The sequence below is a fragment of the Perca fluviatilis genome, chromosome 8, assembly GCF_010015445.1.
Source record: "Perca fluviatilis chromosome 8, GENO_Pfluv_1.0, whole genome shotgun sequence".
NCBI lineage: Eukaryota > Metazoa > Chordata > Actinopteri > Perciformes > Percidae > Perca > Perca fluviatilis.
Window position 1 is genome coordinate 38634602 of NC_053119.1, and position 24075 is coordinate 38658676.

Sequence of the window (24075 nt, forward strand, 5' to 3'; positions counted from 1 at the left end):
GGCGGATCGGACAAATATTAGGAGGAGAAATGTTAACAGAGGAAGATTTTCTATTCCACTAAAGCTTTACTGAGGTCTTGTTACTTATGACTGTCACTTTTACGGGGGAAAGGTAGGGGGAAAGGTAGGGGGAAAGGTAGGAGGAAAGGTAGGGGGAAAGGTAGGGGGAAAGGTAGGGGAAAGGTAGGGAAAGGTAGGGGAGGGAAAGTGGGGGGAAAGGTAGGAGGAAAGGTAGGAAAGGGTAAAGGGGAAGGTAAAGGGGAAAGGTAGGGGAAAGGTAGGGGAAAGGTAGGGGGAAAGGTAAGGGGAAAGGTAGGGGAAAGGTAGGGGAAAGGTGGGGAAAAGTAGGAGGGAAGGGTGGGGAAGGTAGGGGAAAGGTAGGGGAAAGGTAGGGGAAAGGTAGGGGGAAAGGTAGGGGAAAGGTAAGGGGAAGGTAGGGAAGGTGGGGGAAAGGTAAGGGGAAAGGTAGGGGGAAAGGTAGGGGGAAAGGTAGGAGGAAAGGTAGGAGGAAAGGTAGGGGGAAAGGTAGGAGGAAAGGTAGGGGGAAAGGTAGGGGGAAAGGTAGGGGGAAAGGCGGCGTGTAAACTCAGCGCAGATGGGATTTACAAGAGCCACAAGGAAGGTTGTACTGGCGGAAATAGACGTGCATTAAATATAAGCTTACATATAACTAAAACCTATTATTAATGAACACAATATCTTTATATTACTCTAATGCAAACGTATAGGAACGCATATTGTGGTTGGTGTTCATGAATGAACTGTAAAATCACTAGAGGCTGTACATAATCTTTTCTTTGTTTTGTTAGTACATTTAAGTGTGCATTTATAACAATATACTATGAGTCTATTAAGACACATTTTGTCATTGAATTAATCTTTTAGTAGACTGTCCATGCGTCACTCATCATTGTAAACAGCAGTGCTGAACAAAGACCGACATAATGTGTAGCTAATGCCACGTAAAAGAAAAGTGGACAAACTCAGTGTGGGGTCGTGCAAACAGTCGAGAGGAGGTACAGATGACTGTGTGCGTGTGTGCGTGTGTGTGTGTGTGTGTGTGTGTGTGTGTGTGTGGGTGCGTGCGTGCACGCTTGTGAAGGAGGGTATTTTATCCTGGCTGAGGGATTAAAGGAGGGCTTTCTCCACCTACCATCTGGACTCCTCATGACAGGCTTGCCTGCTGTTCACACACACAGACGCGCACACACGCACGCACGCACGCACGCACGCACGCACACACACATCAATTGAACCTCAATCTGTCATATAAATTCCCTATTCAGAATATACTGTAACACACAAGCTTATAAGCAGCTTATCAAAAGCATTACGCACATATCTGACACTTCTTTATAGAGACAACCCACTAACTCAACTGGGACGCCCTCCAGCCGACTCTCGGCCATCACACCCCTATTGTTTCCTGAATTGGGGGATAAGGTACTGCATGTCTGCACTGAAAACACACACCTACACACACTCTAGCAGAACTGGAGCGACAACATCCATGAAGGATATCGATGGGGTTGAGAAGTGGGTGTGGGGGGAAACCTACTACAGTGATAATATATGATGGGGATAGTCTAGTGGTCCGGCTACTGGCCTGACCCTAAACTTCCTCTTCCTGTCTGTCAATTTCCTGTTTTTCATACTCTACTTCAAGACGCACTGTGGACACTGGTTTATCAGAATTTTGGAAGTGATGCAAAACACAGTTCCCGATAAGCTACGAACACTAATAATGAAACTCAACAGGGGAAGAATAATATAAAAGGTATTGATTCTGTCATGTCAGATTTCTACTAAACACAACCTTCCTCCTGTATGTCTTCAGGCTTCCTCTACTTAGCATCATGAATTAAACACGCATCAAATCAGGTGGAAAACTGCAGCAAATCCTCCAGTGACGGCGGTCAAGGTAAACGAAAATCAAATTCAGCAGTTGCATTCACAGAAATCCAATCAGCTACCAGCATTAAAGCTATTGCTCCTCCTGGAACAACCTGAGTGGTACATAAGAAAACGGTGGCCACCATTCTGATGTCACTATAAATAGGTGGTTTGTGTTTCATTTATATACCGCTGTAATGATAGGGGCTGAAAAAGCACAGTGCTGACTTCTCGTCGTCGTGTGTGTGTATGCTGTATCTCACAAAGTGTTGTAAACAGAGCTATTATCATATATCTCAATCTCTCAGCTGTTAATAGCAGCCTTGTCTCTGTGTTGTACATCAACCTTCTCTATAGCAACAAGAAGACTAACAAGTATGTATATAACATGCATGCCATTCCTTCTCTCTCTCCCCTTTCATGTCTTCATCTGTCCTGTGGAATTAAAGGCCTAAAATGCCCCAAAAAATAATCTTAAAAAAACAACAACCACCAAATGAGTTATGACCCGAGTCTGACCATCAGTCAACACACAAAATGACATCCTAATCTCCCCGCTGTGACGGCTCGTGTTCTCTCCACTCTTCACCACTTCAAGCCACTTTGTAATTCACATCAGAAAATGTGGATTTGGGCCATCTAACATGTTATAGATTATGGATGCCCTGTATTTAGTAGAACCAGATGCCAGTCAGAGCAGAAATAGAAGATTACGCTACAATGGACGTATTCCCGTGGACCAAGTGCATAGAGTAAAACCACACATAACCATACAAAAACACACCTTCATCTGAATTAAACTCACGTTTAACCCTTGTGTTGTTGTCCCGTCGACCATGCAACTTGCTGTCCTCCCGGGTAGGCCGGGTCAACCTGTTTTTTCTCTCTCGAGGTTTTTGACTCTATTTTTGGAGGTTTTTGTTGCTTTTTTTTCCATTACCACCAAATTCACCACTATCATCAACTTATTACCACTAGTTTTACAAAAAAATGATTTTAAATTCATGGTGAATGAACCTCATTTATATGAAATTACACCTCATTTTTGAGTAAAAACAAAAAGCTGAAATTATGAATTATTTCGACAAATAGTTACAATTGAGTGGATAATAACAGACTGTTATTGTGTATGTAATAGCCAAAGCCTGATACATTTTATTCCTCTGTGCTACAGATTTCTGTCATCCGAAAGCTGACATTGGCAGACCTGTAACACAGACTTGGTTTGATTCCCCTTTGTACAAGTCATGATTAATTATCTACATGGTTTCTCCACAACAGACACGCTGCATGCTTGAAATGTTGATTTAAAGGGACTGCACCTACACTGATAGATCCAGTTGTCTGGCAGCACCTGTGTGTGTCGGTTTCTGTGTAAAAAAAAAAATGCTTCCTCCAATTCTTTTGTCAGCGGTTCACCGACAGCTCAATCATTTAACCAAAGCAAACTGTACTGTCTCAATATTTTTGAGCTGATTGACTGTTTAACAAAAGAAAACATTTCTACAGTACCTGCGAGCACTCCTTCCCAGAACAGCTGCATTTTTCCCTTCCTGTTAACCACACGATGTTTATCCATTTCAGAATGTCTCTTCAGCTCAGCTTCATCAACATCTATGAGTACATTACAGTCCTCTCTTCAGACACAAGTTGCCCTGTCGCCTGGTTACTTTATGTCTATATTTACCCATCAACCCCCTAGAGTTCTACCTGCTTCGTCACTGTACAAACCGGTTCAGAGTCACCAGGTGACACCAGTTGTGGGAGGGGCTAGGAGGAAGGGAGGAGGGTGAGGTCATCCTTCAAGATGTTGATTCAACCATTTCAATAATAATGTTTTGAGGGTTAGCCAGCACTCAAGGACAAAGTCTCCCCAGGGTGTACGGGTGCATGACATATCGACTCAATATCGTTATCGCGATATCACGTTGCGCAATATTATATCGAAAGGGGTTGCGATATTTTGGTTATTTTGTGGAGCGCTGCGTCCCGTCCGTTGGCTGTGTGGCTCAGTTGTGTTCGATTTAGAGCCCGCTTCAAACGCCATAATGATCATGTTTCATTGGCCAGTCACCAGACGCTTGCACATGTTAGTGCACGTCAGCGCACGGGTCCACTACGCGACAAACCCTATGGAGCGTACCACATGACGTGTGTGCATAGTGACAGTGTAAGTGAAGAAATTGCTAGAGTAAACTAAATTAAACAAGAAAACCTGTTTCATTTATGAATCTATTTTGATGCATTTTCCCATAACTTTTGTAATTTTACATATGTTTAAGAAATATCTATTTTAAATTAATATCTATATCGCAATATTCATAATTCATATCGCAATATCACATTTTGTCAATATTGTGCAACCGTACCAGGGTGGGAGCAGAGAGTGGAAAGAGCAGAGACACCAAAAATCACTGGTGAGGAAAGATGGAGGAAGGAGGGGGGAGAGGAACACGTGGATCAGGGGACGTGCAAAAGATGAAAATTAACCAGCTGTAACAGTTAATATTTAACTATCTGCAGTCCTGCCAAACAGTCTGACAACCCAATATTAAACACGTTTTCTACTATGATAAATCACATTATCTATTTCCCGCTCCTGTGCCAGTATTTTCTCACATGCTAACTGTATTACATAAATCTAACCCTATAATGATGAAAAATAGATAATATTAAATATACCATAAGGACACCAGAATGCAAAGTAACCTCAGCCTCATTTGCATGGCTGCCCTAGAACAGGATAACTACCATTCAAATGTAACTCATAAATAATGGAAAGGAGAGAATGCATTAATATGCCAAGTCACACCCCTTTAATCATACTGAGGTCCATTGTGATAATGTCTGTGCATATCTGTCTGTCTGTCTGTCTGTGTGTGTGTGTGTGTGTGTGTGTGTGTGTATGTGAGCACACGTCTGAGGTTTTCATGCTTGACATAGAAGAGATTGGCTATTGAATGAGACCAGATGCGTCTGTCTCCCTTCTCTCTTGTCCCTCCATAATGGACAATTACCAAAGAGTTATGGTTTTCTGCCACAAACATAATAGAGCGAAAATTAAAAGGCCTTGTACAGCCTTTATGTGGTCAAGGCAACCAGATGAGAGCCCCCATCTCCAGCGCATGAAGAGGACATACTGTGTGACGTTACTCTCTATCTAACACTTTAGTTCTGTGATGAGTTGTACAGAGAATAGGCCAATGTCTTTACAGTATATTTTTGGTGATATAAAGTCCAACATTTGTTGAACATTGGTCTGCACTGATTGTGTCTGTGTGCTGTTTGGTGGTGGGCAGGTAGCATGCAGTGGGGTTTTAGAGGGTTATAGGTGAAAACAGCTGGCAGCTGTGGCCAGAAACGACGCTGTGAGTTTAGCGAGTGTGAACAAAAACATTAAAGGTTAGCACCTTAAACGCAAACAATAAGCTGCAGAATCAGACGATAATTCTCTGGGGCTTCATCACTAAGAGCAACATCTTTTACATTTGAATAGTCATGTGATCCATTGGCAATATAAAACTTTAAAGTAGTAGTAAGAGCGTGCCTATGTTCCCACAGTTCTAAGATTTTTTTTTTCTCCAAAATTAGGCCCTATATGTTCCCACATTTCCTTTTTCATAAATTTGTATGAGATTTTATCTCCCTTTCTCCCAATTTGGTAGCCAATTACACCCAAACTATTATCCAGTAGCAATGGACTACAGATGGAATTGACCCTAACCCTAACATAGGCCCTAATTTTAAGAAAAATCTTAGAAATGTGGGAACATAGGGCTGTGGGAACATAGGGCCTAATTTTCAGTGAGGGACCATAGGGCTCACTTCCAGCACAACAAGCTGTAAACACAACATTGACACATTATCATACCATAGAGCTGATATGGAAAATGTGTTAACAAACAGATGCTTATTTACACATCCAACAAACATGGAGCAGCATTAGCATTGCGAGCAAGTCCAGTGTTCACTTACTTTTTTAGCTCTTTTCTGGACTCCACCAACTGAAAGAAATAGATGGTTCTTAAGCTGCTCTGCTGCACTATGATCACCAGCTAGTCACTAACGTTGTCTGTCTGAATGGGTTGGATGACAGTGGTGAGAGTGAACCAAAACAGTCAACGATGTCAGCTACAGAGCTCTGTAGAGCTGAGGGTAAGATTTGTCAATATGAGTGACCTCTTTCACATTACACACACATTGAACCATTGTTAATATGAAAATGGGGATTAGTGCAGCTTTAAAGGTGCACTATGAGTTCCTGCATGACGTCACTTCTGTTGACGTTCCAAGTAAATTCCAAACAAAACGGAGCAAGCTCGCCCCTCCCCCCATGTTTCCGTAACTGCCATGACTAACTGACTAACTGTCACTAACCCCCACCTCCACCCCCTCCCCCAACCATCTTGTCGGTAATTGGCTGGAGTGGTTTGTTGTATTTTGGTGCACAGCCTGTGCCCCTAGTGTTTGTTTGACGTTTACGACCCCTGTGTTGTCTCCCGAGACCGGGCTATTTCACGGTGCGTTCAGGGGGAAGGCAGATAGCGGATCAAGGAGAGATGCCTTCGATTTGAGACAAAAATTAAATCGCGCCGAAACCATGCAGGAACTCATAGTGCACCTTTAACTTACACCTTTCAGGACTGTAAAGATCCTTTGAAAAATGCTCACAGTTCATGTCCACATTAATGCCATAACTTGCAATAATGTAAGTAGTCACAAGCCTAAAAGGTTGGAAACCACTGATCCAGCGGTAAGCTTTTGTTTTAGCTGCGTATATAATTAGTTCTTAGTATATTTGAGCAGTGGACCCTTTGTCTTCCTCAGCAAATACAACCAAGATTCCTCCAGAAAGTCTTTCTTTTCAGCTACAATATAGCCGTCCTAACATTCCACCAACTTAAACATGTGCCTCATAAAATGTGTACATCATGTGCAGACACTGTCCATCTACTCTCTGAATCCCAGCGTGCTCCCTACATGGCCCAGCATGTGAAGATAAGCTTTTAGCATGATCTGAACATGCTCTGTGGCCCATGTCTAATGAGGGCAGGCCAAGTGGGGGACTGGGCGAGCTGTGATCCTGAACCTGAACAGCACCCCCCCCCCCCTTAACCACTTCCTGTCCTTACTTCAGAGAACACATAAAGATAGTCAAAAAGCGAGGAAATGAAAGATGTTTCTTGGTTGTCACTGCAGTGATAATCATCATCCAGAGAAGAATGACCATAACTGAATGTTTAAACATGGCTAACACATTTATTTCCATAAATCAGGTAAACAGCAGCAGGTATGAAACCTTGAGTGATTTTGTACAAAAGAATAGAGATAATAACAGAGATGAAGAGATTGATGAGAGGTCCTATAAGTGAGATCCAAACAGCAGTGTAGTGTGATCACTGGGCACAGAGAAAGGGATCAATGTTGGAATTAGATAACATCGACAGTCCTCAGTCATTCTCTCCTCCTCTATCTCTCTTACTTCCCCCCCTTTCACCGTGCCTCTTTTCTTTTCTCTACCAGCCTGTTGTCTCTTTCTCTATCACCTTCTTTCTCCTTCTAGTCCCTCCATCTCCTCCTCCAACCCCCCTGTGACCTGCCTGTCTACACTGGAAAACAGATCACAGCTGCTGGGCAGGAGCTTCCAAAATGTGTCAATCAATATCCTGTCCACCCAATCACCACGTCTGACTGGGCCCCAGCAGGCCCGTCTGTTCACAAATGAACAACAGTGCTTATTCACGGCGTGCCCTTTTATACTAAGACTGAACCAAATGGGTTTGAAATGTCTCACAGATCAAGTGCAGATATGTGGATGTGACGTATATCCAGCATAAAAGACCATTATTCTGTTTGTGTGTAATAAATAAATCGGAATGTGTCTATAAAAAGCAATAAACTACAGTAAACTCAAGCACACCAGCTGCACTCTCAAATTTTTATTAATTCAGTGAAGTGATGCCCCAAGGGTATTTCTTCCTATAATTGCGTTTTCCATTCAGAGCATTCACCCATTTTTAAGCAAAATGTTTGCAGAAATAGCCATTCAAATTTCCATTCCCTCTGCAAAAGTAAATGACTTCCTGAACTTCAAATATAGCTCCATCTCCCAAAATAACCCCATGAGAAAGTCTCACAACGACATGCTGGTGAGTTTACTGAGTTACTCATCTGATGCTGGCTTCAACTCATGCTGTCTGACGATGCAAACAAAGAACTGCGCTCGGTAATATTCTAATGCACCGAGTAAGACACAACAGAGCCACAACAGAGCCCTTGTACACAGGAAGAGTGACAGCACGTGGCATTTGTGAAAGGTCGTGGTGGACAGACAACATTTCAGAAGCTAATTTCTAACTGAGTGACTCTGAATCATTTACAGTGATACTGTAACTATGCCAGGAGTATTTTACCGTTTGCCCTGAAAATACAGCAACAACTGAAACTTACAGACAGAACTTTGCCTAATTGACCTTTCGCTAAACACAGGATTTGTCCAATCATAGCTTAAAGGGGTGATAGAATGCAAAACCGATTTTACCCTGTCATAGTTGAATAACGACAGTTCGGTGGGTAAATAGGACATACATAGAAGCTCAAAGTCCCACTGACACCCCTTTACTATGAAAATCTCATATTTTGAAACTGCCTCTGAAAACGGGCGAATCCCAACAAAGCTGAGTTGCTTACGCAAGCATCTCAAAATCCGGAACCTTAAGAGAACAGTCACGCCCCAATATTTACATAGGCACAACTGACCTGAGATCAGGTAGTCTTCTGAATCTCGCTAGGTCACGCAGATCTCTGCTATTCCATTACAAAATTCACTTCTGAAACTTTTTTATGCGAGAAATCAACCATATAAAGCTCCAATATGGGCCGCTTTACGAAAAAGGATGGCTAATTGCAAATTTTCTCCGACTGTGTGTCGGAGTTTAGTGCCGGTGTTGGTGCTGCCTGGGTTGCTACATCGCCGCCCTGACCGCAGTGTCAGCGAGCTTGTTACGCCCGCAATCTTTTACCGCAGCCCGCAGGTTCCAGTTAATCTTATAATGGGTATGTGTGTTGAGTTATTTAAACAAACAATCGGGGAAATAAAGCCTCTTGTCCGCGAGTCTCATTGATAGAGCCGCGGTGAGATGGAGTCCATCAATGAGAGCTAGCTAGCCTCCTAACTCTGACATTCACGAAAATACATTCAATTGATATCCGAAATCGGACAAGTGTTAGCTAAGCTTTGTAAGACCTTGAGGAACCTGTAATATTCATGCCGTGACGAAATTCAAACTGTAAATATACTTTAGTTATGCGAAGTGAGCAAGCTGCGATATTTCCCCATTGTAATGAATGGGACATATAGCAAGCAGCTGCTCGTCCTACAAAGACGCTTTATGTTTTCATAAAAATGCCTTAAAATCAAATCGGACACAACGGTTAGCTTTATAAGACATTGGGGAATTATGTTATATAAGTGGCGTGACGAAATCCAAACTGTAAATATAATTTAGTTATGGCGAAAGTGTAGCTAGCTAGTATTTCCCCATTGTAATGAATGGGACATATAGCAAGCAGCTGCTCGTCCTACAAAGACGCCTCGCGTTCATAAAAATGCCTTAAAATCAAATCGGACACAACGGTTAGCTTTATAAGACATTGGGACATTCAAAACCGTAAAATTATTATTTATAGATATAGTTATTCCGGCAGCTGGCCGCGGAGCCCCGTAGTGCAGTATCCACAAAGGGTGACTTTGCCCTGGGTATGGAGCCCAGCACGTCGGCTTTCGTCAGACTGTGTGGAGCTCCTTAAGTCCGACCGTCTTACCAAATTTGCAATTAGCCATCAAATTTTGTAAAACGGCCCATATTTCAGCTTTATATAGTTGATTTCTAAAAAGTCTCAGAAGTGAATTTGGTAATGAAACATTGCAGTGTCTGGAATATGAGATTCTGTCGCTTCTCTAATGTATGTGTATTGGGGATTCGCTCAACCAATCAGCGGCCTCCTAATATGTGCGTATGGCAAGTCGCCAACCAATCAGCCAACCAATCCGCAGCTCATCTAAATATTCATGACCATACCATATTTGGAAGAAAAGCTCTTGTTACAAATAGGGCCAAAACACAGGGATGCATAAGGGCCAATAAAATATCAACCAGGCCATTTTCAGCCCAACCAATGTTACATACCCCATTAGGAGACCATAAGGAACAGTGTGAAATACCCTATATAATCATTCTATCACCCCTTTAACATTTGTAAACAGGGGTTTCCCTGCTATTATACTGCTTAGGCACACCGCCTAAGAGTACGAGCGTGAAAAAAACAATGCGGAAAGCATGTGTGGACGGGTCACGTGTGTCTGCTTGTTGTCTTCTGCACACATGCATGATGGTTCGTGGTCGTCGCCGGTGGTTAGCGAAAAGTCAACTACTGTATCTCAACACATTGTTATTCAAATCAAAATACTCCTGATGAATTCTCCATTTCAATTTCTTAAATGTCTTTTTGTTTATCTCCTATCAATTCCAGTTCATAAGCAACAGTAAGAAACAGAGATTAATTATTGCCAAACAGATTTGACTCAATGCATTATGGATTAGGTAAATGGAAGTTGAACATAATGCCAATCAAACAGCGTGGGTAAAAACTTGTGCCTCAAACAGGATCATTGTACTCGGTATGAATGAGCCCCTCTGACCGGAGGCGCTGGAGCCGTATTCTCAGCGCAGAGCTGGAATGCACAGAAAACCCTGCAGTCCTGAAAGCAAGCCTGCAGGCCAGCCTGCAGCCAAGTTTGGGGCATTAATGAGGCAGGGAGAGAAATAGAGAAACTGACACTAACATTTCAAATGACACAAACTTCCTCTTTAACTGTTCATGCATTAACTAAATCATACTTTCTCTTCCTCATTTCTGTCCCCATGCTTGTCAAAAATCTTCTCTTAAGCCAGTTCTGCACTTTCCATATTTAAACCCACATAAACTGAGTCACCTGCTTTTCTGCATTCACGCGCACACACACACACACCCACACACACACACACGCACACACACACGCACGCACGCACGCACGCACGCACGCAAGTACACACACACACACAGCACTTAATCTGACACGTCCTGGTGGAATTAAGTGTCAAACTGTATCAGCATTTCTGGTCTGTGTCATGAGAGGCTCAGCAGAAAGACAAACCACCGTGCACAGAGAGGACAAAATGACAATGAGGACTACCACAAATCGAACCGGTGATGTCTGTGCGGGGCAATAACACAGCATGTGTACCTTGGCATTACAGTGAGAGAATGAGGAGAAATAAACAAAATAATCCATGAGTTAAGGGGAAGAGAAAAGAAGCAGGGAAGGTGAGGTGGATGAATCCCATAATGAGTAAGCTGCAGTTGCTGACTCAGAGACTGTGCAGGGGGGACTTACACTGACACATATCATGTAACAGACTCATACACAAATACCTGCAAAAAATACCAGCCATAATGTAAGTAAGTGAGGATCCATGTGCATGTGTGTACATTAGTATTCAGTGTGATGAGGCTCTAAGCACTTCCCACTTTTAGCTTCTCTTTAGAAACAACAAGCTGTCTCCTTTTGAATCCCATTTTTGGTCAAATCACGTACCTGGCCCTGCCGCCTTTATGATAGGTTCCCTTTCCCCCTGAGCAGTGATACTGCGTGCAGAGACATTTCCACAACAACATAAGGAAGTGAGGAGAAAGGTGATGAAGAGGACATGTTCATGTTCATCAAAACCTACAAATCTGTATATGCCTTTGCCCACTAATCCAACCAGAACATCCACCAGAGTCTGCTTATTTAACCATCTGAGTAGAACTGCAACAAGCCCACATATTGGCCCTTGACAATTTTTTTCTGATGAAAACTTAACATGACATATCGATAAGTCTCGGGAGCAATCAGATCTTTCAATCTTGACAACTCAACACCAAACCCAAGCACTTCATGACTCCATAACTTTTACAGGGACAGCAGCGTGTCTCCCTTACTGCCACAGAAGCATTCCTAACTTCCTAACCTCCCTTTTTTTTTCTCCACCTGAGCTCTTGAGATTTTATGCAGGGACTTGCTTGATCCTGGAGGAACCCCCTCAGTGGGATCCCACACAGGCACAGCGAGGAGCCTTGTTAGTAAAAGGACCGTTGAATGGTTGCCTCCTTTGCAGCACAAACAGCAGGATCTGGTATAAGCCCTGCCATTGCCTGCCTGTATGGGAAGCCAAGCACAGAGAGCGGAGGAAGCACTACAGAAAATATATTGCTGCAGACAAAGTTAATGGTTTCAACTGCTGAGATAGCAAGCCAAAGTTCCAGTGAGTGCAAGCAAGGGGAGATGCATGATGCATATTTTCTCATTTATTTGTCCAATAATAAAAAGCTCAATATTGCAACCATTTATTATTTTTTACTACTTACTTACTATACTATTTACAAAGCCATTTTCATTTGTTGCTGTTAGGAGCCAAGACAGTATGCAGCAACTACAAGCAGTTAAGATTACATTTATCATCAAGAGATTGCATTACAGCTGTAATGACAAGGTGACTTTAAATCATAGTTTTTGTTTGCAGACATTTCAGGAACAGCAAGCCACAATGTACACACACACACACACACACACACACACTCTTGCATATTTTCCCACAGCTCACTGTGGACAGCTGAGGCCGATTATGCCAATCATGGCAAACAGAGATAACTGAAATCAGCAGCAGTAGCCTCGACGTGCACAAGCATGTGTGCTTGTGATCTGTGTGTGTGTGTGAGTTGCAGATGTGTAGTGCATATCATTAGACTGCAGCTGAGCGGCTCAGTAAACAACGCCTTAAAGAAAATTAATAGTCCCCTCCAGCCAATACAGCTCCTACTGCTTAGAGTACCCACTGCTTTCTATTACACACACACACACACATGCACATACACACACACACACACACCGCTGCCACGCTTAACTACAGCACCGGTCACAGGAACATCCTGTGGTGAGATCCAGGGTTTGTCTTTCGTGATGTGTGCTCCCCTCTTTGTTAACCATCAGCCTCAGCAGGCGACATGTGGCTGTGTAGAATGGCAAACAGCGTTTCAGTGTCTCTGTGGTCAAGAACCACCCACATTTTGTCTATCAGCTCTGTTAACCCAACGCCCCACGGCTGCATTGTGCACTCGATGGATACGGCACTCCGGTGCTGATTTGGTAAACCGGTCTAAAATGAGAGAGGCACTAACCTGAGAGGAGGTTGTGTCCGGTGAGAGCAGTGAGGTGGAGTCTAGTGAAGGAATTAAAATACTCTGCTAGACTTAAGTAAAAAGACCTCTCCCTCCCCTCTCTCTCTCTCTCTCTCTCTCTCTCTCTCTGCGCTCTGTCGCTCCTCGCACTGGCAGATTCAGGCTCGTGGTAAACTGCTGCCTGGCTGCATTGGGTGCATCCTCCCTTCTCTCTCTCTCTCTCTCTCTTTCTGTGTCTCTCTCTCTCACACACACGCTTGCTTGCACTCTCAGTGACAGACTATCTCGCCCTTCATCTCAACCTCCCGCCTTGCCTTACCCGATGCTTTCCTTCTTCTTTTACCCTTTCCTCATTCCTCTCTATAGCGAGTGAAGATAATCACATTCCAGCGGAGATGGGCATATGGCGGGGGAGCGACACTCAGCCCCAGAGTAAAGCCCCCTCTGTGTGTGAGTGTGTGTCGCATGGACAATCAGTCCCATTGTGTTGGGCGAGGGGAGGGCCAGTGAGAGGGGAAGAAGCCAATGGGCGTACTCATCAGCTGTCCCTGCTGCTGCTGGTGGCTATATGGCAGATATATGTAGGTGCTGAGCGTGACACAGAACAGGAAGAGAGGGGAGGGGTGACACAAGAAAGGCAAGGCATCTGGAGAGAGAGATGATGAAGAATGGATGTGTGTGTGTGTTATAAAGTAGAATCCTGAAGTAAAGGTTTATAGAAATCAGTTATCATTTGTCATCTTCCTAACTCTCAGTGGCTTGTGTAATGTGCTTTGAACTCCTTCCTTCCAGGGATCACATTGAGCAGCACAGAGTAGGTTGGAGGTAGTGGGAGAAGTGCAAAGCAAGGCCACCCACTCTTTTCCCATGACAACCGAACAGCGGTTACACACTAAGAGGAGTCACATGGAGAAATATTTACAAAAAGAACCAAATATTCGAATATTGCCTTACAAACCCAGTGTGTGGTGCTGTATGGTTAATATTTCATGAAACTCCCATGTGGACTGTGGTTTAAGAGGCACCGCTTATACCACTAGTATCTTAGCGCGTAAGTTTGATTCATTGAGCGAGCTGGCGTTAGCCCGCTTAGTTTGTTCGTAGGCCGCTAAGTCGCTAGCTTTAGTCTGTAGCTTACATGCTAGCCGCCTAGCTAGCTAGTAAGCTAGTTTAAGTGTACTGCTGGCCAATTCAGTGGAATAGGATAGGAACCAGACTGACTGCTGAACCCATTTGAAAAAGAGGAGGTGGGGGCAGGCGGGGGCCGGGAGAACGCAACGGGGTGGAAGAAAGGGGCCGAAGACCGGTCAGAGGACAAGACTTCATTGGGGATGGTCTCCTAATAATAATAATCTTAATAATAAGTTTAAGTGACTAGTATTTCTGGTGCAGACAGACGAGGGTATAGTAACGTTTAATCAACTAGTCGACTAATAGCGCTGTGTCAAGTCAAAGTCTTATCAAAGCAAGTCTCAAGTCAAGTCTCAAGTCCAAGTTAACAGTCTTCATGGGTCAATTGCAAGTCACTGAAAACTTACCAAATATTTCAAAGCTGTGTAAATAATTGTATATATATAAAGCTTAAAGGGGTGATAGAATGATTATATAGGGTATTTCACACTGTTCCTTATGGTCTCCTAATGGGGTATGTAACATTGGTTGGGCTGAAAATGGCCTGGTTGATATTTTATTGGCCCTTATGCATCCCTGTGTTTTGGCCCTATTTGTAACAAGAGCTTTTCTTCCAAATATGGTATGGTCATGAATATTTAGATGAGCTGCGCGGTGATTGGTTGAGCGACTTGCCATACGCAGACATTAGAGACGCGCGCTGATTGGTTGAGCGAATCCCCAATACACAAGCGACAGAATCTCATATTCCAGACACTGCAATGTTTCATTACCAAATTCACTTCTGAGACTTTTTTAAGCGAGAAATCAACTATATAAAGCTGAAATATGGGCCGTTTTACAAAAATTTATGGCTAATTGCAAATTTGGTAAGACGTGTCGGACTTTAGGAGCTCCACACAGTCTGACGAGAAAGCGACAGCCTGCTGGGCTCCATACCCAGGGCAAAGTCACCCTTTGTGGATACTGCATACGGGGCTCCGGGCGCCAGCTGCCGGCATAACTATATCTATAAATAATACATTTACGGTTTTGAATGTCCCAATGTCTTATAAAGCTAACCGTTGTGTCCGGATTTTGATTTTAAGGCATTTTTATGAACGTGAGGCGTCTTTGTAGGACAAGCAGCTGCTTGCTATATGTCCCATTCATTACAATGGGGAAATACCGCCGCTAGCTAGCTACACATTCGCCATAACTAAATTATATTTACTGTTTGGATTGCGCCACGCCACTTATACAACATATTCCCCAATGTCTTTTAAAGCTAACCGTTGTGTCCGATTTGATTTTAAGGCATTTTTATGAACGCGGTAGCCTTTGTAGGACGAGCAGCTGCTTGCTATATGTCCCATTCATTACAATGGGGAAATACCGCAGCTAGCTAGCTACATTGTCGTCATAACTAAATTATATTTACAGTTTGAATTTCGCACGCCACTTATACAACATCATTCCCCAATGTCTTATAAAGCTAACCGTTGTGTCCGATTTGATTTTAAGGCATTTTTATGAACGCTGTAGGCTTTTGTAGGACGAGCAGCTGCTTGCTATATGTCCCATTCATTACAATGGGGAAATACCGCAGCTAGCTAGCTACATCGTCGCCATAACTAAATTATATTTACAGTTTGAATTTCGCCACCCATTTTTATACAACATCATTCCCCAATGTCTTATAAAGCTAACCGTTGTGTCGATTTGATTTTAAGGCATTTTTATGAACGCTAAAGCGTCTTTGTAGGAACGAACAGCTGCTTGCTATATGTCCCATTCATTACAATGGGGAAATATCATTGTATTAGTTAGCTGACCATTATGCATTTTATGAACGCATAGGCGTCTTTGTAGGACCAGCAGCTGCTTGCTATATGTCCCATTCATTACAATGGGGAAATATCGCAGCTTGCTCACTTCGCATAACTAAGGTATATTTACAGTTTGAATTTCGTCACGGCATGAATATTACAGGTTCCTCAAGGTCTTACAAAGCTTAGCTAACACTTGTCCGATTTCGGATTTCAATTGAATGTATTTTTGTGAATGTCAGAGTTAGGAGGAGGCTAGCTAGCTCTCATTGATGGACTCCATCTCACCGCGGATCTATCAATGAGACTCGCGGACAAGAGGCTTTATTTCCCCGATTGTTTGTTTAAATAACTCAACACACATACCCATTATAAGATTAACTGGAACCTGCGGGCTGCGGTAAAAGATTGCGGGCGTAACAAGCTCGCGACACTGCGCGGTCAGGGCGGGCGATGTAGCAACCCAGGCAGCACCAACACCGGCACTAAAACCCGACACCACAGTCGGAGAAAATTTGCAATTAGCCATCCATTTTCGAAGCGGCCCATATTCAAGCTTTATATGGTTGATTTCTCGCATAAAAAGTTTCAGAAGTGAATTTTGTAATGGAATAGCAGAGATCTGCGTGACCTAGCTAGATTCAGAAGACTACCTGAACTCAGGTCAGTTGTGTAGCCTATGTAAATATTGGGGCGTGACTGTTCTCTTAAGGTTCCGGATTTTGAGATGCTTGCGTAAGCAACTCAGCTTTGTTGGGATTCGCCCGTTTTCAGAGGCAGTTTCAAAATATGAGATTTTCATAGTAAAGGGGTGTCAGTGGGATTTTGAGCTTCTATGTATGTCCTATTTACCCACCGAACTGTCGATATTCAACTATGACAGGGTAAAATCGGTTTTGCATTCTATCACCCCTTTAAACAATTACATCAAATCCATAAGCCTAATAATTAAAGATTCAAGACATGTGGCTATGTAGCCTATTTATTTTTTAGCATGCATGGCTCTGTGGATGGCAATGTCAGTCTGTTGGTTGGTCCATCACTTTGTCCCAGACTAAACTACTCAACAACTTACTTTTGGCCCTTTTTATTTTGAGTAAAATGTCTTATGTCAACTGCTGAATGGATTTCCATCAAATTTCATGCAGACATTCATGTTCCCCTCGGGATGAACGATAATAACTTTTGTGATCCCCTCACTTATCTTAGAGCGCCATCATCAGGTCAAAAATTGAATTTGCCCAATACTTTGGTTTATGACCTAATACCTTCAATACTGACAACATTCCTATCAGTCTCATCAGGACTTTACCGGCTGAAATCTTGACCCGTGCATGTTTTTGCTTACTAGCCTAGAGTCAGGTCTACAGTAAGTCAAGTCCAATTCAAGCCTCAAGCCCTAAGTCAGAGTCAAGTTCAAGTCTTAAATGTACAGCTCTTGTGAAAGCCTTTGAAATGTTTTCATTTCAGGAAGTAGTTTTTTTTGTTTTAGCTTGATGACATAGCATGTTTTTCTTCTTCATATTTGGGGTTTTAAGCTGATTTCATAAGTCCAAGTGTCAGATAATGTTACCAACCTATAGATAACCACTTAGGCCTCCAGCTGAGGTAAAAAATTCAAAAATGAATTGTATGTCAAAATCATACTGGGTCTTATAGATCTATTTGCATCGTCTTCCTCCATTGTCACTCACATTGTCACTCTGCGCTTCTCAGCAGAATACAGCAGACTACCGAGCGGTTGGCTGGAGTGGCTAAAGTGTTGACATGGTGAGAAAGAGCACTCACTTGTTCTCATATTGTCAAACATGTCTGTGAAAATAACCTACAGGCACCGATAAGTGTCACAGTGGCACGTTGAGAGAAGTCTTGCTTTCACAAGTTGTGTGAAGAAACATGCTTTTGGTTGAATACGATGCGCACACAAATACACACACAGTCCACAGTCACACCTAAGGCACTCGCCTAAAAAGATCTTAATGTCAAGGAGCTTCACTCTGTCCATCTCTTTTTGAATTCAGACTGACAGCCGCCATAGTCCTGACCTCCTTTCTACTCTCCTTTCTGTCATTGCATCTATTTTTTCACCTATTTCTTTGTCTCCTTTTAACCAGCTCCTCCTTACTGATCTCATTCTCTCTACTTTTTCATCTCACTTCCCTGTTTAGTAATGTTTTACCACAGCTGGAAATTCAGCACGGGGCTGGTGATTCTCTGTATAATGATCTAACACACCCTTTATTGTTAACCCTTTATAACCGGACATGGATGCCCATTAAAATAAAATCCTTTCAGCCGTTACACGAAACGACCTGCTCACAGCCGACACACATGAGCATGAGACTAAGAGTGTACACACTCTTAGTCTCATGCTCACCTTGATACACACTGTGAGTCTGTGCCGGCCTCATTACACAACACAGTAATTAGTGACTGGAAGGCCGAGAGAGTCAATAACTATGTCCAGACGTCACCATCAGCAGCGGTATGTGTGTGTGGTGCATGTCTCTGCGGACTATGAATGTGTGTGAGTGTGGGTGTGTAAACCACATGCAGGAAATCAGCGCGCTACAGAAATAACTGTATGCTCAGTTTCCTTCTGGACATTTACTGCAGAACCATTACCACAGACAAGTCAGTACTGCGCTCTCAGACAAGGTCAGACAGCCTGCAGCCATGCGCGCAACACTAGGGATGGAAATTGATAAGATTTTATTTATACCAATGCCATATTGCTTATCGGTCTGATTCTTCTCTTATTGATTCCTGATCAATTTTCTGTATGGAGAAAAAAGTATTTTGTCCTCTTTATTGAAATGGCAATTCATTTCGCAATTTTGTCATTTAATTTGAATATGCATTTTGTAATTGACAATTAGATATGCACAGTGGCAATGCAATCATCAATTCAATTAGTTTACTAGAGTAGGACCTTTGTTGGCATTTTGTGTTTATCGACATCCTACTGCTGAGCCATTACAATTACCCTGGGTAAAGTTAGTAGCTTTCTAACAACCTAAGCTAACGATAGATATGTACAGTATATATGTCTGAAGGCTTAATGTACAGTATGGTCGTTATCTGTGGTATAAACTTACAGATCAAGAAGAACAGTGTCGGCGTTGACGAAGTGGTCCGGGGCTGTGTTAGTCACTGAACAAGGAAGTGATGTCCGAACTAAAGACTTGGTGAGACGTCTGACAGATTGAATTTCCATAACCGAGAGGCACATTTTTCCTTTTCCATTTGTCTAGCAGCAATCTGTCCTGGAACTCCCAATAACTGTGAGTTTATTGAAGTTAACATCTATTTAAAGGTCCCATGGCATTAAAATGTCACTTTATGAGGTTTTTTAACATTAATATGAGTTCCCCCAGCCTGCCTATGGTCCCCCAGTGGCTAGAAATGGTGATAGGTGTAAACCGAGCCCTGGGTATCCTGCTCTGCCTTTGAGAAAATGAAAGCTCAGATGGGCCAATCAGGAATCTTCTCCTTATGATGTCATAAGGAGCAAGGTTACCTCCCCTTTCTCTGCTTTGCCCACCCAGAGAATTTGGCCCACCCATGAGAAAGCGAGACATCACGGCTTTCAAACGATGAAAGTGGCAGTTGGTCAAGGACACACCCCCAGCCTCCACCTTGCCCCCTCTCCTCCTCAATAGCATTTAAAGCTACAGACACAGAAACGGCACATCCTAAGGAAAGCTCATTGTGGGACTGGCTCTAGTGGCTGTAATTCTGCACCAAAGCTGAATTTCAGGAAAGAGACTTCAGATTTAGTATTAGGGGACCACTAAGGTCTATATAAAAGAGACTTCAGATACAGTATTAGGGGACCACTAAGGTCTATATAAAAGAGACTTCAGATACAGTATTAGGGGACCACTAAGGTCTATATAAAAGAGACTTCAGATTCAGTATTAGGGGACCACTAAGGTCTATATAAAAGAGACTTCAGATTCAGTATTAGGGGACCACTAAGGTCTATATAAAAGAGACTTCAGATACAGTATTAGGGGACCACTAAGGTCTATATAAAAGAGACTTCAGATTCAGTATTAGGGGACCACTAAGGTCTATATAAAAGAGACTTCAGATTCAGTATTAGGGGACCACTAAGGTCTATATAAAAGAGACTTCAGATTCAGTATTAGGGGACCACTAAGGTCTATATAAAAGAGACTTCAGATACAGTATTAGGGGACCACTAAGGTCTATATAAAAGAGACTTCAGATACAGTATTAGGGGACCACTAAGGTCTATATAAAAGCATCCAAAAAGCAGCATGTCATGGGACCTTTAATGAATTCAAATTGTACTCTCTTACACTACTCTTTGCTGACAAGTAATCACATAACTGTAACAAATTGCCGTCCAACACTGTTAATGGTACACAGATATATCAAAGAACAGAGGACAAAAATGAAAAAGTCTCCAATGCCATGTTTGGCATCATATGATGTCATATGAGATTATATGGTTTGCCAGTAGGTTGCAAAATTGGATAAAGAGTACTGGATCAGATGAAAACTGTGGATCAACACTTTCAGTATCAACAAGTAAGGTAATGCAATGTCTCTGGAAATATCACACACACTATGTCATTTTCAACAGCATCACCCAAGGGTCTCTATTAGTAGAGGTAGGCCAAAAACACACTGGGGTGCAAGTCCTTCATGTGGCCTCAGACTGGACCAAAACAACAACCAACTGTGAGTATGTAATTATACTCAGTCATAGAGAACAAAAAGCTTGAGCCCCACTATAATGTTCCTTTGAGTGCACATTGTTTTGTAATAAAATTTGAGCAACCTACTTACTTACTGACTGACTAACGCTACGCACATGTTTGACTCCCTCGATTTTGCAAGCAGGGATTTTTGCAATTTTGTAGATCCATAGATCCAAAATAAATTAACATAATTTTTATTTTTCTCCACTATATGCAAAACAGACCAAACCAAACTGTAAATGTGGTGCACAGCTCCACTTTGCTGACTTTAACTCCATAAAGGAACGTTTAAGAGGATATTCGGGGGTTCAAGAAGTTAGACAAACACACATTTAAAAACTGGAGTAAATCCATGACTCTAATACTGTGATGTTGTTTGCTTAAGGTCAGACACAGTCATTCTGGGCCTAATTAAGCACTGCCGTTATTGTCCTAACCAAAAGTGACAAATGAGGATATTAAAAGAAACCATCTAACAAACTCAGTGTGCACATTTATCCTAATGCACTGTCCCTGACAGCTTTCAGCCTAAGTGGTGCTAATTTTGTTAAAAAGTTGCAGGATGTGTACATCAGTGAGACTGTTGCACAGTGGTAGCTGAGAGTAAATGTGACAGCACATAGCTCAGCAATGGCATTATAGCATTATATTGAGGAAGAAAATATGTTGCTGTTATCTGAAAAATAATGTGATGATATGCATGGAACTATTATTAAATGACAGAATATCATCAAAGACTGTTCTCACCCCAACCACAGTCTGTTCACCCCACTCCCCTCTGGGAGGCGTTTCAGGTCTCTCCGCACCTGTACCAGCAGGTTCAGAGGAAGCTTCTTTTCGGCGACTATCACTATCACTGTACTCTAGCTCTGCGTCCCGGTGACAATTAACCTACTAATTGCACATATCTGTACATGTTGTTCATACACTGTTCATATTACATAGCCATATTTATTCTGCTCTTATAACACTGCAATATATTTCTTGTCCTGCCTATGCACCACCTGTTTATACTTTGTACATCACATTGCACTTTTCTGCTTTTTTGCACTTCTGGTTAGAAGCTAACTGCATTTGGTTGTCGTTGTACCTGTACACTGTACAATGACAATAAAATTGAATCTAATCTAATCTAATCTTCTTGATTTCTTGCCAGTGTAAAGAGCTATTTTACCAGGAAATGACTTTCAGAAGAATGTCCGGCATCTGAGGTGTGGTGAACATTGAATAACACATTGAATATTATGTTAGGAAATTATACCTCTTATGAGCCAACACATTCATTGATTATTATCTGCAGGAAGACCTATTGTATTGTTTCCATGGTGACCATTGAAGTATTGGTTTTTCAGACAGTGAGTAATGGACCTGCTCAAGTTGTCTCTATACAGTATGCAATTTGACGTAAGCGCACATATACATATATATATATATATATATATATACAGGCATTACCGGCATGCAGGTACACTTGCATGAAGGCAGCCGACCAATCCTTTGGATTTAATGCAGACACTAACTCACAAATACACATCGCTTGGTATGAGAAATGCAATCAAACACTTAACCCCTCTAATTTTTACAATTAATTGTCCCCTGTTGTGCGCAGTCAATCTACAAACATGTTTTTTTTCAGGAAAAATTGGGCTGTCAGAATATTTTTCCTGCATTGATGTGACTTGAATGTAAAATAATATGGGACCATAAAGACAAATGAAAAAAATTCATTACGAGCAACCATTTTGACATTACACAAAATAATTTGATGCATTGCTAGTATACAAACATTGATTAGCGCAGCTTTAAATCCAAATAATTACTTTTCCAGGTCAAGAGCAGCTCAGTGTGTGTGTATGGATCTGCAGAATGGAGCGCGCATCAACTTTTTTAATATTTCTGAGTAGCGGTGGTTGAATGAAGAGAAACACATTCAGTTCATTTTGAGTTTAAAGGATTTTAATCAAATTAATTTGATTGAGTCAGACAGCGTTTAAATGTCATGTCGGTGCATTGCAAATGGTCCTTTTCATTTTTTGTGACACTTTCAAGCGTGAACAACATAATATATGTGCATATATTTTCTTCTGTCCCTCCTTATGCCTCACAACGTTCTCCCACTCATCACAGACATACACACACAGTGCCCACCTCACACATTTCTCTACCTTCTCACCACTGCAGCTGGCACTTCCCTCTTCCCTCTCTAACTCCCCCACCTCTCTACTACCACATCCACCTACCACTCTGTCACTTTAGTCCATCTCTCCCTCCACCATCCATCTCTGTCTTCTCTCTTTGGCCTGAGAAGAGCGGCGAGGGGAGGAGAGCAGCATGGCTCCGGGCCATTACCCACCACATCTCTATAAGTGAAGAACCACGGGCCTCCCACACACACATCATTAATTAAACCCATGTCACTTAAAATGCATGCATGTTCAACGGCAGAGACAAACACACGCACACACACACACACACACACACACACACACACACACACACACACACACACACACACACACACACACACACACACACACACACACACACACTTGGCATGCACACCCTGCATTTCAGCCCTTGCTGTTTTCACTGACTCCCCCCTCCTCCTGGTGAACCACACACATTATGAAGGTCAATGATGAATGACGGTATTGTCTGCCGACACACACGTGTTCATAGATACACACACACAAGAACAAAAGCTACAAAGAGACAGCAAACAAGGTACAGAGGCTAAATCTCCATCTCTACAGCAGCAGGGCACATCTGTCATGGAAGGGCAGAGCAGGCAACGGGCCTCTGCATCTGCCCCCGCATCACTGGAACCGACCTTGGATTGGTTCCCATAATCACCCTGACACATACACATACACACACACACACACACACACACACACACACACACACACACACACACACACACACACACACACACACACACACACACACACACACACACACACACACACACACGCACTCCCACACACACAAAACATACCTGCTGTCAGTCTGCCAAAATCAATGCTGACTGTGCAGAGTCGGTCCTGAGCTGCATTGCGAGAATAATATTAACGCTAGACACCAAATATCAAGACACCAAATTGATTAAACAATTGCTTTACCATCTCAGCACAGAAGACGCTTGGTTGCTTTCATTATCAGCCTTATCTTTCTCATCTTTCCTCGCAGTAAACACACAGAATAAATCCCACTATAATCCACCCTGAATTAACAATAAGAGTTGAGAGCGA

At 42.5% G+C, this 24075-nt stretch overlaps 1 protein-coding gene across 7 annotated transcripts in view; it reads right to left on the reverse strand.

Annotated features, from left to right (window-relative positions):
• Positions 1–24075, reverse strand: part of fgd4a (FYVE, RhoGEF and PH domain containing 4a) — a 65518-nt gene that overhangs the window by 27348 nt on the left and 14095 nt on the right. The window contains exon 1 of one of the 7 annotated variants that reach the window (XM_039807700.1): positions 13153–13360. The exons of 5 other annotated variants lie outside the window; for them this stretch is intronic. Coding sequence is in view for 1 of the 2 variants with exons in the window: in XM_039807697.1 (XP_039663631.1) it covers positions 3406–3472 (67 nt within the window). In the remaining variant the exon portion in view is untranslated. Of the gene's footprint in view, positions 1–3405; positions 3579–13152; positions 13361–24075 lie in introns of those variants that run through there. One more of the 7 variants, XM_039807697.1, reaches the window with a different exon arrangement.